General features: G+C 39.0%; 3 protein-coding genes across 3 annotated transcripts; 1 reads left to right on the forward strand and 2 right to left on the reverse strand.

The window, feature by feature from the left end:
• Positions 1-12: 12 nt before the first annotated feature.
• elovl1a (ELOVL fatty acid elongase 1a) lies at positions 13-2,587 on the forward strand. Its single transcript, XM_076098067.1, has 7 exons — positions 13-759; positions 1,005-1,195; positions 1,302-1,382; positions 1,516-1,572; positions 1,676-1,781; positions 1,966-2,105; positions 2,242-2,587. The coding sequence occupies exons 1-7, from the start codon at positions 699-701 to the stop codon at positions 2,548-2,550; spliced, it is 945 nt and encodes a 314-aa protein (XP_075954182.1). The 5' UTR covers positions 13-698; the 3' UTR covers positions 2,551-2,587.
• A 1,724-nt stretch (positions 2,588-4,311) lies between these two features.
• Positions 4,312-9,609, reverse strand: cdc20 (cell division cycle 20 homolog). Its single transcript, XM_076098139.1, has 10 exons — positions 8,945-9,609; positions 8,692-8,834; positions 8,512-8,608; positions 8,303-8,428; positions 7,864-8,060; positions 6,824-6,918; positions 6,493-6,721; positions 6,148-6,273; positions 5,907-6,024; positions 4,312-5,767 (listed from the first exon to the last, which is right to left on the reverse strand). Exons 1-10 carry the CDS (start codon positions 9,132-9,134, stop codon positions 5,592-5,594), a joined length of 1,497 nt encoding a protein of 498 aa, XP_075954254.1. The 5' UTR covers positions 9,135-9,609; the 3' UTR covers positions 4,312-5,591.
• Positions 9,610-10,585: 976 nt separating this feature from the next.
• Positions 10,586-16,747, reverse strand: LOC142956316 (uncharacterized). Its single transcript, XM_076097839.1, has 6 exons — positions 16,498-16,747; positions 15,347-15,529; positions 14,956-15,213; positions 13,284-13,382; positions 12,929-12,946; positions 10,586-12,580 (listed from the first exon to the last, which is right to left on the reverse strand). The coding sequence occupies exons 1-6, from the start codon at positions 16,562-16,564 to the stop codon at positions 12,483-12,485; spliced, it is 723 nt and encodes a 240-aa protein (XP_075953954.1). The 5' UTR covers positions 16,565-16,747; the 3' UTR covers positions 10,586-12,482.
• Positions 16,748-18,297: the final 1,550 nt, after the last annotated feature.

Raw genomic sequence — 18,297 nt, forward strand, 5'->3', positions numbered from 1 at the left:
GGAAGTGTCTATTTTAACTCACCACGGTGTCTTTTGCCAGACAAACCCTCTGCTTTACAGCTCAATAATGTTTATCTGGATTAGGACATCAAAACATGACTTCTTTTTAGTAAAGTATGCTCTGTAGTGTAGGAAAACACCCTGGAAATCTGTGATCAGCTAATATCTTGGTGGCTGAGGTTGGCTACGCTGTAAGGGCCAAGTTCTTTGCCTCACCTGTTTGACTTGCTCTGTTAGTCAGCAATGGAGTATGTCATTGTTTCTAGACTGACAGCAGACATCGGATGTTTCACAATCCTTCATGAAATATTCATAGATTTCTTTTTTTTAAGTACAGTCATTGTTTTCTGTTTCATTCACTAAATAAAATGAAGCTTTTCATTTTTAAAGGAAGTACATTTAGTGCTAAAAAGGTGAGGATTTGTTGCTCCCATGCTTCACTTTGGATCAGGCAGTGAGAGGAGCTCCTGCTACAGATTTTAGTTTTTTTTTTTAAAGTTTGTACATGAGGGCACTCAGAGGTGTGTGTGATGAGCCTGTGCAGCTGTCTCCTGTTTGTTCAGTCTGCAGATGGGACGGGTTGCTTTGTCGCTCACCTGCCCAACCGACCTCTCTTTCATCGCGGCTTAATCTCCTTTTTTGTCATTTCTTATTTTTTCCCCCAGTGGTTTAATAAGTAAAAGGAAAAAGGAGTCACCATGCTGCGAGAAGCTGTATCAAACATTTTAAAATTCCAAACATTTTTGGAATCGAGAATTGGTAAGTGTCTTTGTCTCTGATACAGATTTACACCTCTGCTTTGTGAAAATATGAGTGAATACCTTGTGATCTAAAGGCGTAATAATAACATGCTGTGTAGAAGGTTTGAAAAGGGCCTTTATTCTTGTCTTTCTTTAACCTATCCCATGAATCTGCCACAAACTGTGTATAAAGTGCATTTACTGTTGACCCAGACATCTTTTTGTGCCGATATAATAAGAAATGTTTGCTTTCATTGTCCTAAGATGTCCGAATTATAGACTACCCACTGATGGATGGTCCCGTAAAGATGGCCGCCATCCTGATAGCCTATGTCATCTTCTCAAAGTACATTGGACCTCGCCTGATGGCAAACCGTAAACCATTCCATCTCAACTCAGCCATGATAGTCTATAACCTCAGCATGGTTTTACTGAACGCATTCGTGGTGTACGAGGTAAAGAAAATCATTGACAAATAAGGCTATTCGCTGACTAAAATCCCAATTTCTTCACGTGCCAGAGTGCTTGTAACAGCTGCTGATGTGTGTTTGACATCTACAGTTCCTGATGGCTGGATGGGGCACCACTTACACGTGGAGATGTGACCTTTGTGAATTGGGAACCAGCCCAGAGACTTTACGGGTAAGCCAGTAAATTGTTAGACATTTTCCTGGGAGCAGAGGAGCACTCACTGGAGTGTCCTAGAAAGACGACGTAGGCCAACTTTGAGGTTAGGACTGACATTACAGCACTTTTCTTCTTTTCACTCCCGCAGATGATTCGAGTGAGCTGGTTGTTTTATATTTCAAAATATGTCGAACTTCTTGACACAGTAAGGACATTTCTTTTTTTCCCCCACTTTAATTGTCTGACCTTTTTTTACGACATGTATATTTTGTGCACGCTAACTTGAGCTTGTTCTACTTTTACTCGAGGTGTTCTTTGTGCTGAGGAAGAAGCAAAGCCAGATCACATTTCTCCACGTGTTCCATCACTCCTTCATGCCCTTTACGTGGTGGTGGGGTGTCACCCTGACTCCTGGTGAGGTTTACTCAGCATAGCATCAATGCAAAACGACACAAAACACATGGCTGAACATCTCCTCAAATTACAGATTGACATTACTTTGCATCCAGTACAAGGCCAAAACAATAAACTGGGGTGATGACTGAACATTTGCATACAAATGTCTAATGGCATGCATCATTTTTTCCCCCCTTTTAAGCTGGAGGAATGGGCACCCTCCATGCCTTGGTGAATGCAGCCGTCCACGTCATCATGTACTTCTATTACCTACTCTCTGCTGCTGGACCTCGCTTCCAGAAATACCTGTGGTGGAAGAAGTACATGACCGCCATTCAGCTTGTAGGTCCCTTTCTTTTCTTTTTTTTTTAAAACGTGTGTATTTATTATGACATGACTGGGATATATGATTTTCCAATGGATCTGGGTCAGAATGAGATTTGAAATAACAATCTGTCTTTTCCCTAATGTTTCACAGCTACAGTTTGTTGTGGTCTCCGTCCACATCAGCCAATACTACTTCATGGAAACGTGTGACTACCAGGTTCCCATGTGGATCCACCTGATTTGGATGTATGGCGTCTTCTTCTTCCTCCTCTTCTCCAACTTTTGGATCCAGGCCTACATTAAGGGAAAGCGGCTTCCCATCGTGGAGGACAAGCCCAAGCAGAACGGCTCGACCGGTGAAGCTGTCTCTGTGGTGGCCAATGGGAAACACCTGGAGAATGGGAATGCGCACCACCATACCAACGGCAACATCTTCCTGGGCAAAGTAAAGGAAATCTGACTTGGGGACTCTGGAGAGGCTCTATAGAGTCTTGGAAATGTCATTCGTATCTAGTAGCTTATTGAAACGGCACAGATTTAGATAGGTCACTTCTAAACTGCATAATTTCTTTATAAATCTACTTTTCTTATGCACACTTGTTGGGATATGTGTTTTGGTGGTGATCTCCGCTTGCCACAGTGTTTGTTAGTCGTTGCGAAAACTATTAACTGTGATGAACACTGTATGGAAATTGGTGCTCATTTTGTCACACATAGTATTCCTCAACTCAGGCTTGACCCACACAAGCCTGATCCACACTACCGTTTGGCTGGCATGACCATTGTTGCACAGTTTCCACTGAAGACCAGCACATATAAGCAACTTCTACAGACTTTTTGTCAAAACAAAGCTTTGATTGTAAATGTCATATATTAAGTTTTGTTCTGTTTTTATTTATCTTTTGAAATAAAACACATTTTTAGATAAAAGTCTATGTCATTTGGAAAGTAGTTATGATGTGCACTTTGTAAGAAACATCCCACACCTCAACTTTAATAATTGAGGAAAATAAATGTTATACTGTATATTACAGGATTGATTTTTTTGCTAAATTAGGTAGTGACATATCCATTTTCATATTAATCCATTATGAGTTCTGCAACACTGTATGGTCTATTCTCAGCGTACTGTGCGTAAAGTTAATAGAAAGTACTTTATTTTGAATTAGAATTTAATCAAACGTGTGCCGTTTCCGAATATCACTGCAGAATGTATATATTGATTGACCGACCAGTGTTTTTACTGCTGTTCATTACACATGTGCACTGATGACTGTTGAAGGGTGATCTAGTTTTGAAGGACTGATTTTAAAAACTTTGTATCTGATATTTGCCACAATGACATAGGAGTGGATGTGTATCCAGGAGCTGTTTATATATTACAATCAACCCTCAGTAGATTAACCTGTTTCTGACTTACGCAGAAATAAAATCTCTAAATGTTTTGTAATCTTTTATGTGTTTTTCAAATGTTTCACCAAAGAGGTGAATAGCCATATTTATATTTTATTATTCTTTAAACCAATATCAAATTAAATCTTGGGCACAAAGAATACGATTAAGAATCCATGGATAACTAACCTCAGGGATGCGTGTGTGTGTATATACTGTCTATATATATATATACATATATATATATATATATATATATGTCTATATATATATATATATACATATATATATATATGTATATATATATATAGACATATATATATATGTATATATATGTATATGTATATATACATATATATACATATATATATGTCTATATATATATAGACATATATATATATATGTATATATATGTATATATACATATACATATATATACATATATATATATGTCTATATATATATATATATATATATACATATATATATATATACATATACATATATATATATATATATATATATATATACATATATATATATATATATATATATATATATAGGAGTGTCATTGTTAAAGTCTACAATCAACAGACGCCTTCATGAATCTAAATACAGAGGGTTTACAACAAGGTGCAAACCACTGATAACACTGAAGAACAGGAAGGCCCGATTAGACTTTGCCAGAAAACATCTGAAAAAGACCGACCAGTTTCTGAAAAAGATTCTTTGGACAGATGAAACCAAGATTAACTTGTAACAGAATGATGGGAAAAGAAAAGTGTGGAGAAGGAAAGGAACGGCTCATGATCTGAAACAAACTACATCTGTCTAACATGGAGGCAGTGCTATGGATGGGCATGAATGGCTGCCAATAGAACTGGGTCACTGGTGTTTATTGGTGATGTCACAGCTGATAGAAGCAGCAGGATGAGTTCCGAGGTGTTTAGGGCTAAACTATCTGCTCAGATTCAGCCCAATACTACAAAACTGATTGGATGGCACCTCACAGTGCAGATGGATTAGGACCCAAAAGATAATGTGAACACAACCCAAGAGCTTCTCAAGTCAAAGAAATGGAATTTTCTTCAATTGGCGAAGTGAGTCACCTGATCTAAACCCAAGTGAGCAGGCTTTTCACTTTCTGAAGATAATACTGAAGGCAGAAAGACCCACAAACAGGCAGCAGCTGAAGGAGGCTGCAATAAAAGGCCTGGCAAAGCATAATAAAAAAAAAACTCAGTTTTTGGTGATGTCTACAGGTGCCAGACTTCAGGCAATCATGACTGCAAAGGATTTTCCTCCAAGTATTAAAAATTATATTCACAATTATGCTAGTTTGTCCAATTACTTTTGAGCCTCCGAAAATGTGGGGGACTGTAAAAATGGCTGCAATTCCTAAACGGTTAATGTGATATATTTGTTTTATCCATTGAATTAAAGCCGATTAGTTTAGTTAATACCTAATCAGTTAGAATACATCTGCAGGTTCAAGTAAAATCTCAGACAGCGACATCTAAAGAAAACACTGCCACAAGATTCAGACAAAACTTTTAAATTGCAGAAACGGCAATAAAGGTTTAAGTCATACGTGACATTGACCCAGACCGCCAATAAGGTTAACCTAAAACCAGCAACAGCCCTATTAGATTTGAGGATAAAAACAATTTCTTTATTCTTTTGTTAGTTTGGCAGGTGGTAGAGATTTATGTAAAATGGTCATCACGTACTCGGAATTGATGTTCATAAAAATGCCCTACAGTTTGCAACAAGGCAGTATATAACACATGCCAATTAACTGACAGAAACACATCAGGTAATCAAACCATTTATTTATAACCCGGTCTACTGTATACAATGCATTCTGATAACATCAAAGCTAAGTGAAGGCCATAAATACATTGCTTAAAAAACCAACACTTTTACTTTACTACATTAGCAGACCTGTATAAAACAATCAAGACTAAAAACCCATTACAGCGCCAATAGGAGCAGCAAGTTTCCAGTCACAGCTAAAATACTGGGTAGATATCTTTATTGTAGATTAAATAAAACATTCGCACATAAGCAGAGACCCAAAAAAACCTTCAAAAATCAAGACAAGGCAAATTATCTGATTGACTGATGAATGACCCCGCTAGTTGATTTGACCAGCCTCTCTTTGGCCTTCTTAGCAGGATCCATCTCAAAGCTCTTCCACAGACGGATAGTCTCGTCCCCAGCAACGGTCGCGACAGTAGAGCAGTCGGGGCTCAGGAGCAAACTGAGAACTCTGTCCTCGTGGCCTAGAAGAACACACGCATTGAAAGGGTTAGACCAGCAGAAAGCATCAAGTGCAGCAGCTTCCAGTTCACTGGATGTTTCTTTTAAAAAGTTAAGCGTGAACAAGTACAGAGCCGATCCAGTCCAGAAAAAACAACTTACCATTGAGCTCTGCAACCCTGGTGAGAGCGGGGTACTTCCAGATAACTACATTGTTGTGGGCATATCCATGGGCAGAGACCAGCTCCTTGTAGTTGGGTGCAAACACCAGGGACGAGATCTGAAAAGAAAGTGTGTGATTTGAGAAAAGACCCATGTTGCTAATTCTCAAAATGTCAGTACATTATCTCCCCCCCACTTTGAATAACCATTTGAAACCAAGGGTCCATCAGTGTGGAGGTACCTGGGACTGAGTGTCAAGTGAACTGATGCAGGAGCCACTGTTTACATTCCAGATGCGGATGTGACGGTCACTGGTGCCACCTCCAGACGCGAGGATGTTTGGCTGCCACGGACACCAGGCCAAAGCCTAGAGTGATACGCACATCCAAAAGGTAAGTTTCAAGCTTTACACAAGTCTAGGGTAGAAAAATGAATGACGAACTGTATTAAACGCTTAATCCTGACAGTTTAAAAACGTAAAAAAAAAAAAAAGTAGTGTTAAACAATCAGGAAAAATCTTGTCTTGCATGTTTGGCAAATTGCTCAAACAAAGTCAGTCTGCTGGTGAAAGTATGAAGCCACTCGCCTTAACAGCTCCTTGATGTTCACTCCAGGAGCGGACCGACTGGCTGGCGGTGCCCTCCTGCACACGGGGCCATACATGCACCATGTTGTCATTGCCTCCACTGGCTAGGTATCGCCCATCAGGGGACCACTTCAGCCCACACACCTCCTGTGAGTGACCAGTGAGCGTGAAGATGTGGTGGTCTGCCACCCTCACATCATGATGGTGAATGTGTCCTGATCTCGAACCGCTAGGGAGGGGGAGAAACATTATATTTGAGTCCAAAAAACACTCACACCAATGGAAATGCAGGTTTTGGTCTGTTCTATCAGAAAAGAAGAAACTACTGTACCTGGAGAGAACATGGTCATTCCAGCTCAGGCTAACAACTCTAGACGTATGGCTGGTCATGCTGCGTAGATGCTTCTGGTTGTAAACGTCCCACAACTAAGAATACAAAAAAAACAAAAAAAAAAAACTTGCCATTAAGAACTTGATAGGAAGCAGTTCTTTGATTGCCATGTGTCCTTGGGTACGTCCCAAGTCTTTTTGCATCCCCGTTTCCCCTCACTTGCATCTTAGTCCCTCCCACCAGGGATGCATGGAGAGACGCAAGGAAATACGTTCGAAGCAAATTGAGACGTGCTTTCCTCTGAAGCTCCAAGTGACGAGACGTCCGTTTCTGATGATTGTGGCCACTGATCACAGCTGGATCAGCAGTCAGTCGGCTTTAACAGCTGGAGAGACTTTTGACAGAGTTTGTGTCTGCTCACATGATCACTGTACTTAATGGTAACTAATAACAGTCATCACTGCCAGAGTAGAGGTGTTTTCTCTCTGTAGCCGGTTACCTCTCTAACAAACTGCATTAGTATTTATACTGTGTTCCGTTTCTGAATGATCCGCCTCACGTGACTGAATGGGATGATAAATGATGTAAAATGTGTTTTGTCTCTGACTTTAATTGCATCTATAATAAAAATTACAAATCTTTCTAAATAGATGAAAGTTGTTTGTGGTCCTTTAGTTGTTCAGTCTACAATGAACACATTTAAACCAGATGGTGAATCAGAAAACTAATGAAATATAAAAATAGTTTAATTTCTGATCTGTCTGGTATGAAACTTAATTGATTTTTAGAAAAATCTGATCAGTCCGATCAGCTACAGCATCCAATCACATAACTTATGAACAATAAGGGGGCGTGTCAGCCGTTAAAACACTTCCTGGAAGGCTGTTCTCCTGCGTCCTCGCTCATGGCACCTCAGAGTTCCCTCCTAGCTCCTCAGAGCAGAAATAAGAGCTTTGGCACGGTTCAAGGGAGGAAATGACAAAAGACTTGGGATGTACCCCTTGTGAACTAAAGTAGTATGTCCAACAGCAAACACTGACCTGAATTTTGCAGTCGCTGGTGCCGATAGCTAGGTAGGCTCCCTCTTTGGTCCAGGACAGTGAGCAGATGTAGTCCTCCTCGTGCTCCAACTTCATGAGAAGAGTGACATCTCCTTGGGTGGCATCCAACAGGTAAACACTGTTATGAAGAGCAACAGCGAGAACATTTCGACTGCTCCAGTCAAGCAGATTTAAATCTGGGGGAAAAAGGGGGGGGGGGGGGGGCAAATGAATGCTTGTCTTTTTACATAAAGCTCAAATATTTATGTACAAAATCTTTATATTTAGTATAAAGACTAATGTAGTGATCGATGTCCACCCTCAGTGGATCGCGGTGAATCTAAAATGTGAAAGGTTACGCATACATTGCCGTCGTCACAGAATTAAATACCAACATGCACGAATGTTTTGAGGAAAACCTCCCAAGATTCAAACTTACAGAAATCATTTCGAAGCTCAGGAGCGTCCAAGATTCTGTCAGGAGTCGAAGATATGTATCTCGTCTTTTTGACAGAGGCAGGAGTGGCGCCCTGACTGTAGAGCACTTTCAAGTTGTTTTGATAACCTGTAAATTAAAATAAAATTTACTTTCTGTATTCCTGCATTTTATTCTTGTCAAGTAACATGTTGACACACAAACATCCTTACCTTCTGGAGCATTCAGTGGTTTCCCTCCAAGGTGCAGGATCTTTGCGTCTTCAATGTTGTATCCATTTAAGGACATGGACCAGGCCTTCTGGTTTTCCTTTAAAGACATAAACCCTAGATCAATAAAAGCATTCATCAAGTAAAGGCTGATAAGGAAATGGATTAAAAATGATAACTGACCGACGTTGATGTTGTATTGTTTGCGTCCACAGGCTCGTTCTCCTTAGTGAGCAGGAAACTTGCCACATCCATTTGTTTGCTGTTTCTGGTGGGAATGAAGCGGTCTCCCCCCATCTTAGAGGGTGTTACTTTTTTGTTTTTGCCTGTGACACAAAAAATAAATACTCAGCTGGGTTAACATTTGCAGAGATGGAACTAACAATACAGAGCTTTGTTAAGTCTTACGTTGCATGAATATAGCTGCACACATTACCTGGTGTTTTGCTCGGCGTTTTTGATGAGCTGAGGGACACATTGGCAGATTTGCCAGGCGACAACCCGTTCAGGGCCGATGCGTTTGATGAGCCGGCCTTCCTCTGCCACCTCGCCATGGGAGCGTTTGTGATGGGCATGTCCAGCTTCAAGATACTGTGGATGTCGTTCTCAAACCCAAACTGCGCCATTTTATCCAGGTTTTCACACTACCTGTAGTACATCAGGGCAAATAAATACAAAATAAGCGCTCATCTGATGTGCAACACTAAGTTAACCGGCTATTGAGCTAGTTCTAGGTCCGTTTGCTATATAGGCGAGGCATGCAATGCTAATGCTAGGAGCTCAGAAGTAACGTTAACCTTCGCACTAACGTTACTTCAGCGGCTGGTAGGAGAAAACGCCATTTCATTTGAATGAGAATTAAGACAAAGCAGTCGTTTAACATCCGCTAAACATGTTTGCATTAGCTGACAGTCAGGTACAACGACTGCGGTTAAACATGGCTCACTAGCTAAACAAAAGTAAACGAACACAGGTTAGCATTAACTTCAATGACATGACGCGCTTTAAGAGTTAATTTAACGTCCACAGTGGAACTTTCACAACCTCAGAATAAACACACTAATCTCACCTCTTCAAGAAAACGTGGAACACTCTGGAGCAACACTGGCCTTTCTCTGGCGTCTCGTTCTCAATTTTGAATTTCGTGACGACGACGCCACACGGTTTAAATCCCAGAAAGCGCTGCTGCTATTGGTTCGTTCAAGGAGCTGCCGTTATCGCCAGGCATTGCTATAGTAACATTTACAAATGCGCTTCTGTGATTGGTGGAGGAAACGTCCTGACAGGAAACGGCCTCCTCAGCCACAAAAATATCGCGCCATCTGTCGGCAGGAACATGATATTGGGTTTGTGTGATATGAAAACAATAAAAACAGAGAAACTCTATTTAAATGTAGATTTTCTGAAGAACGACCGAGTGAAGGTTGCTTCACTTTAAATGTCAGCTATCAAATGTCTTTTATTTAATTATTTGAAGGTTGAGAATTGTATTTGAAGGAAAATGACACCAATGTTTGAATCACAAAGGGTGCTGTAATACATATATGTCACTGAGATTACAGCAGGACACCTACAATTGATCCTGGATTATTCTTATATTTCACAGTATGATTAAAAGAAGTATCCAAAAGATCCAATTAACCTTTCAAATGGAGTTGAATGCCAAACGTATTATTAATATTAACCAATGAAGTATTAATATTCTATTCTATTACAGTAGAAGACTAATTTATACCGGAATATCTTTAAATGCATATCTGCAATATAACATTGGTTGGTGTTGCATACTGTAGCCTATATTAAGCACTGTAAGAAATATTTAAAAAGAGCCATAATGAACATCCCTTATTAGTGTAAAAAAAACACAATCTTCTGTTTCATATTATATTAGTAGAAGTACTGTAACCTACATGTATATTCACCATATTCAACCATCTAAATAAAAATCGATTTTTATATGTCAAGCATGAGGGATAATTGAATATAGTTAAAACTATATTATATATAATATATATATATATATATATTATATATATTATATATTGTCTTAGTAATGCTAAAATCAGAGACGTTATCAACACAAATCAAGCATTTGTTTCTCTGCTCTTTGGTTTGAAGCTAAGTGTATGCCTATTAATGAGATTAAATTATTGATCTATTAGTTGTTAATTCTACCTCATGCATAATGGATGGTGTGCTTGAAAGGCAAAGTATCATCAAAACTCCAAAAGATACAACTACAGTTATGTTTTTCTTTTATTTATTTTCTTTTATTATTTGAATCAATACACTCAGAATACTTTACTAATACATAGAGAATAATACACAGACTTGAAGATACATACAATGGCATATTAACAGACTACTGTGTGAATAAAGAACCACTTTTCAGCAACAAGGAAGCAGAAATTGCTGAAAATAAAATAAATCAGATTGACAGCATTTATTCTCAGTGGTCTCCCACGAAACTTCTGTCAACATGTTAAATCTGGTTTGTTAAAATGAATCGCTCTTAATGAGCACTACATTCTTATAGAGACCAATTTTGACATCAAAAGAAATATTCTGCCTCTGATTTAACCTGTAATTAAACCATGTCTGGTCCTTAATGTATTGTCTGGAAGGACTATATATGCTAGAAAAGCATGACGACAATAAGAGGCAGCCTACATACAGCTCTTTGACTGTTACAAAAAAGGTTGCGTGTATACTTTGAACAATAATTATGGAAATGAATACCAAATGTTAAACACTCATTAAACCATTACACAAACTTGTTAGTCATTTTTGAAACTCTGATCATTGATAAGACGTAAAGTAGATATCCTACTCTTTTCCTGTTGCTATAAGTCATAACGGGCCACTTGCGCATATCTATATCTGGTCCAATGCTTATGTTGTCGTCACATTATATACATTTTATAATAACTTACGCTCAAACAGTTTGTGTTAATAGCTTCTGGATATTTGAATAGTGTATCATGCAGGCATATTTTTGTTGATGGCTGCGTAATGCAAAAAAAAGAAAGTTGGAGAATGGTCAAACGGCCACTACACCATCTCCTATGTCTTCTATAAGGCAGAAAATAGCGTTGCACAGTTTGTATAAAGGCTTCATTTTAAATATTACTTTTAATTAGATGTGTGAGAGGCGATGCCCAAACCATCCCTAAATCGGCTAAAAATAAAAGGGGGAAATAGTTCATTCTGGATTAAATCAGCATTAAGGTAACCTGACAGAGAGTCTATAGAGACGATATACATTATCCTACCATAAAAGTATCTTTAATCATACAGTTTATTAAAATTTCACATGAGCAAATAATAGGTTAAAACATCTAGACAGTATCACAAAGAAATATGAGAGCCATTAGGATGGCATCTCAAACCAAAAACAGCACGGTCCAACTCTTTGGATAACTGGACACGCTTAGAGGAGTCCATTCAGTGTTTGGCAGAGTTCAGTGTGATTGGTTTATCAGTGGCACAACAAAACACTTGAGTTCAGCAGGGCTTTATCTACAGACTGTAAGACAATTTGTGACATTCTCTGTCTTAACGTGCATTAGATACGGTACACGCCTGAAATAGAACATTTTCATTGTATGTTTTATCACATATGTTGTTTCATTGAAAAGCTTAGTCCAGACAATATTATCTGTCTGCCCTTAAAGTTATTAGTTGTGCAAAAAGAAGCTTGTTTGTACATTGCTGCAGACAGTGAACATGTTTACATGTTGTCTTGGTGCGTATTAAATAATTAAGTTAAACAGTATATGCAATATGTGATAGAGGCATTAAAGCGCATTAAATAATGCAGTCTGGAATCCAGACCACACGCGTCACAAACGGTGGCTGTTGGTGCTGTAGCAAAAGCTTGGTTGCATTGATGGAGCAACACTGCCCATAGTGTTAAATTAGTAAGTGGACATTCAACAGGAGAAATGGAGTAGAAAGCTCAAACGTGACCCTGTTCAACAGCTCTGAACTAAGGTGCTGTAACCGCCGCCTTTTATGTCTGCAGCCGTTTCAGTCATGTCTTTAGGGTAATGTATAATTGAGCCGATAATACCTGCAAGGAAATCAAACGGCACAGATTCGGCTGAAATTAGGAAAAAATTAAAGAATAAAAAGCTGCAGTAACATATTGAGCTGTGCATGCTCACTCAACTTTTAATCCCTGTGTCACACGCTGACCTGACAATTGCAGTCATAATAAAAGTGAGTCATACTGAACAACAGGTATCACAGAAGGAATCAAAATGGATAAATGACACGAACATGCCTATCCACAGGGTTTGTGGTTTTGAGTTAATTTAATATTAAACTCTTATCAATCTTTCCCTCCCCCCCCCCCCAAGTATGTTAACTGAGACGTCTACAGTGACTAAAGAGAAAACATAGGGATTGTTTGTCTTACCTCCTGGGTGCCTCAAACCTAGGGAGAGAGTGTGAGAAAGACAAAGCACATGACTATGCTTTATATGTCCCTGTGAGCATCCATAGCAAAAATCATGTGACAGGAGAGAAGTTTCAAAATGTAGCCGAGTATATGAGGGTATTTACTGAGGGAATGAGGTTTTAAATTAAAAGCAGATGTAAAGATTAGATAGCTCCAGCTGTTTGCCGACAATATGCAGCACTCAAGACTGCATTGTGCTACATTTCGCTGTATCATGAAGGCTGCTTCCGAGTGTGTAGCTGTTCTTAAAAGGCTATGCAACTTGTTTTATCATTATCCAAATGGAAAGTGAAACTCATGTATATACACTCACCCTGCTTTTTGGTGAGGAGGAGGCTGATTGTGACAAATCCTGCAAATGCCACGAGCGTCAAGATTGCCATCAGTAGCCGAGGCAAAGAAAAGCCTGGAACTAGAAAAACAAATGCAATAGTAACCCGACTGTATGCCAACAAACTGGCCTCTGTAAATGGAGGGGGACTTTCGCAATCACAGGGACAAACAATGTTTCACTTTTGTGTAACCCTTTCATCTTGTAGCATAGAAATGGGCCTCGTGCAGGAAGAAATATAGAAACTAATTTCCTCTTATTTTTGTTTGTATCCACGATTTGTTCATATTTTGTTCGTACCCATATATTTCTGGGATTCACCAACGTTTTCGTATTTTTGCTCTATTGTGGTCGAGAGCACTTATTCAAATATAAGAAAAAAAACATCTTGTTTTCACAGTCCACAAATTGTTTGTCCAACACAAGGAAACTGTTTGAATTAGAGGAACATTAAAAAAAAAAAAAAAAAATGCATGAATATCATATAATCAAATTTAGGTTATTTTATGTTTAAGAGTAAATAGAATTATTATTACATTTGTGGGCTAAACAAATTCTATTGGTTCAATGATCCCAACTAAGACCAACACAAAAGCCTTGGAAGATATTCTGGCATTCAGCTACTGAATAGCTGACATACTGCTCTTAGATGCTCTGGCCATCCAGGCCTTGATTTTCCTGTAAGGTCAGTCTTGACGCTCTGGAAAATCATGTTTACCTAGTTAACAGTACCTCAATTTCACTACTAATTAAGTTCTTCTTCCTCTTACAGCCATTATTTGTGGCCTCTCTCCATTTCTTTGACATGTGCCAGAGTATTTGCACGACATCTGCCCTATTACAGTGTTTAAGGGGCATCACCTACGCCAATAATGAATCAGGTGTGCCGATTCATTATTCAGCACACCTGGGTACGAGCAGGTTTGGATGGCTAAGAACGTTTGGTGCATCTGGAGTGGAGTCTCTAAACAGAAAGTTAAGAGAAAATGTAAGAGACATTTAAGAGAATGTAGCTCGATGAGGCCCATTGGGTCATATGACTTAGTCATTTGGCGTCAGCTGCCTCCACCACCAGCGGCATTCAGGCTTTTTTTAACACTGATTTCCAACTAGAACTATGAGGCAGGTACAGCTACAGACCCAGAAAAGGCATTATCCAATATTGTGATTGTTTCTATCTATCATCAATTACATTGTAGTGACAATAACAGTGAATGAATGAATAATGTAGAATGGGTCCCGCCTTACAATGAAGTTGCACCTGATCATTCATGTCACAGTCAGAGTGCATTTATCGCAAAAATCATTTAGTTTCTATTAATGCTACAACTTCTGCACTTAATGAAAAAGTTTTTCCAAAAGAGAATCAAGTAAGGGCTAAAATCCAAATGCCATTAGGGGGGAATTACTGTATATTATTCTTATTGATACAATTCATTACTTTGCACCACAATGTTTGCGCCAATACACCATTATAGGTATTGTTAAGTTTAAAAAAGGTTAAGTTAAAATCTGGCCCACAGCCCAACACTGCAGTATCAACAATGTGGTTATTTCAAAAAGACGTATTTTGTGGGTAACATGCATTCATTAAGTTTGACACATTTGATGATAGTTACAAAATGCGCTCTCAAAAGCAAGTACGGATACAAACCTGACTGCTCCTCTGAAAGCATCAGCTCTCTCATCAGCTTGATGCACCGCTCCTGAAGGTGGGTCCCCTCCGTCTTTGTGCGCTGCTCTTCCTGGTCCCACACCGCTTTGAAAGCCAGCGCTTCTGGTACGTGGGCCGTCCACGTGTCGGTGTGGTCCAGATTGAGATAGACCTTCCCATCATAGAACACCCGGTCGGCCCAGTGCAGCTGAGACCCCTCCAGTATGCATTCACGAGAACGAAGGACAGTGTGGTTTCCTAGGGAGGAAGATAAAGGCTGTTAACATGCACAAGATTGGACTGACCGGGACATCAGATCTGAGGTGAGCTTTTGACTACGTCCATTTCTACAGTCGTTATATTTATTACTAGTTCATGATGATTTTCTTACTCATGACTGAAGTCTGGTTGAAAGCGATAAGAGCTGGAAGGAGTGCGTCAGCCAACATCATTTGGATGATGCTGTCAACTTCCTGGCTTTTGCCAGTAAGAGAGAACCCATTGAGAAGGACCTGCTCCACAACCTGCTGAGCACCCACCACTCCCCGCTGCTGGACCTGCACTATGATGGTATCTAATGGAAGGGCAACCAACATGCATACATTTAACAGCAAAACAGTAAAAAAAAAAAAAAAAAGGTGGACTCCAAATGTTACAGTAGGCTTTAAGTCCCCGTGGGAATGTTTTCATGTAATGAAACCGGAGATGCAAAATAGGCTAAAATGGAACTTGTGCAGAAAATACTCAAATGTCAGAAATTTGTCCTTTATGGACATTTTACTTTGCAAAATATAAATAGATTATAACTGTGAAAAAAACATGAATGTTCCTTTAAATTATGAATGCTTTCACAGAAATTAATTTCAATATTGTAACGTTTTAAGTGGCACCAGGTCCATTACTCTGCAATGTATAGTCAATGCATTTGCAGTGGAAGTAGTGCACACTGTGTCACCAGCTTTATTGTGTACACCTTTTCTTTTATCGTTGAAGTTTTTATCAACACTGTCAGACTGGGGTTGATTTAACTCTGAAGTCGTTATTTTTGGAGGAGTGTCCAATAATATGTATATATTAAAGGGTAGAGGTGGATGATAAACTAGAGACCTTCATTTTAATTTAGTCCAATACAACACCATAACTCACTACTGCCTCATAAATAACCACAGAGCGAAACTAACAACTCATTATGACAGTGTCAACAAAGACCGAGCCCTAAGACAATATGTATTGCAAGGCTATTGTATTGACAGTGCAGTTGTAAACTAAGTCAGCTGCGCAATAAACTTCTACCCTGCGAAAAGCAGAGGAGGAAAAGCGAAACGACTCGCTTGTATGAACAGCCAGTCTACTGTACGTTAGGCTGCCACGGGCAACGTTACGTGCTTGTGAAGGCTAACTGACGAAACTTTACATTATGATTACATTAACCAGTTTTGGGTTAACAATCCGTGTTTCAGGCTTGTGTGCAATTATGATTTCTTAATGTGATCTATTAGCTACACAGGAAAGCAATACAATGCAAAGAGACAAGCTTCTTACCTACTGGAACAGGAACACTCAGTGATAAGTCGCAAAACATCAGCACCAAAATGCCAAGTAAATGCATTTCTAGCGCTACTTGGTGACGACTTAAACCCCAACTTGTTCAACCGTCAAAGGACAAAAAGTCTCCAGAGTTATAAATAGACAGGATCGTTTTTAAGCCATTTGCGTGAAGCCAGCGCGCTAATGACACATCCTAGCCGAGAGACAAAACTTTCACAAAGTAGACGGTCACCGACAGCAGTACTGCTCTCCTCTTTACCTTACTGCTCACTCCGGTTTCCTTTTCTTGAAATGTGCATCAGTCTCGCTCCTGATTGGTTAACCGCTTATGTAGCTGGCACGTGGATGTGACGGTTCTCTGCCTGCTGTGTTGATACTATAATTAGAGGTGGAAAAAAAACGAGGATAGATCATCATAATATTGTTCTACATACATGCCCCACAAGTCTACATGTCTTAAAGTCTATCTGAAGAACTGGTCATGTTTGAGGCCACTAAAGACTTTATTGTCCTTTATGGTATCCCTTTTTAAATGAAGGCCTATGAATACAATAGTCATTTTATATATTTAGGAATGTATACCATCATTTTTTTTTTTTTAAGTTAGTAAGTAAATCTAGCTGTCTGCCTTGTCAATGATTCTGTGCAGCTTCCGAAAAATATTTAGCCGATGGTCTAGTTCAAACATAATCCTGTATGCTGTCAATTATTGTTCATTTACAACTTTTAAACTGGCCGTTATCCTGGATGATACAGTCTGTTGTTTTCATTTGTCTGATAATAAGGCACATTCTGTTCATCTCAATCTCCCAGTTTAATTTTAGGTCATGAATTCTGCGTTCCCATTGTTATCATATCTTATGCGTTACATGAAAAGTTCAGAAAGAAATGACGCAGGAGCATAGTAACTAGATTTGTTGTGTCAGTATCTCCAGTATCTGTCTGTCTTCTATGTGTGTGGGCACATGTTATGTTATGTTATGTGATGTTATGTTATGTTGTCACCAGACCTTTAAAATGGCCTCAATCTTTTGCAGGCGGATCTTTAAAATGGAAGGTATGCAGGTCAGATGGGAAGTGATAGTATAAACACTCTGCTGTGAGAGTGCAGGAGACTTCACAGAGAGAGGGGACTGTAGTCAGGCTGTTTTATGCTTCCTGTAATCCAATATGGCCTGCTTTGCAGTAATACAATAATTTACAACAAACTTTTGTCGACCATACTTTGACAAGCTTGTGATCCTGCTTACTTTAAGTAATGTTTCCTATGTCTCTTGAATGTGGTTGTATTTTCTTTGTGTTGTTCTTCTCATCATAGTCAGTTGTGACTGCATATATCTGCATCAAGAACTAAACAAGGGTCCATTTAGAGTGTTTGTGTTGGAAACAGTCAAATGTTCTGTACTAATTAAATACTAAACACAGAGGGGAGCTACTGACTTTGGTTTTAAGCTAGAAAATATCCAGTTGATAAGAAGGATTTTTAAGTTTTCTATTTTGTTTTCTTATTGTTATTCTTGTTCTTGGTCTCAGTATTAATCAAGAAGTATACTCACAACCTTTAATAATACCACAGTGTAAAACTATATGATAGCAAGTAAAACTATACCTTTTTGGACCTCGCACCTCCCTTTTAGTTGTTTTTAACTTGAAAAAAGTATATACTATCCCCAGACATGTCTGTGTCCGGTGAAATGAGGGGCTGAAGTGGGTGTGACCTTTTGTTTGGGAGTGAAGCAAAGCTGCACAGGACACAGTGCCACCAATAAAAAAAACTAAATTAAAATATATTAT

The sequence above is a fragment of the Anarhichas minor genome, unplaced genomic scaffold (genome assembly GCF_050575085.1).
Source record: "Anarhichas minor isolate MPS153535 unplaced genomic scaffold, ASM5057508v1 ptg000024l, whole genome shotgun sequence".
NCBI lineage: Eukaryota > Metazoa > Chordata > Actinopteri > Perciformes > Anarhichadidae > Anarhichas > Anarhichas minor.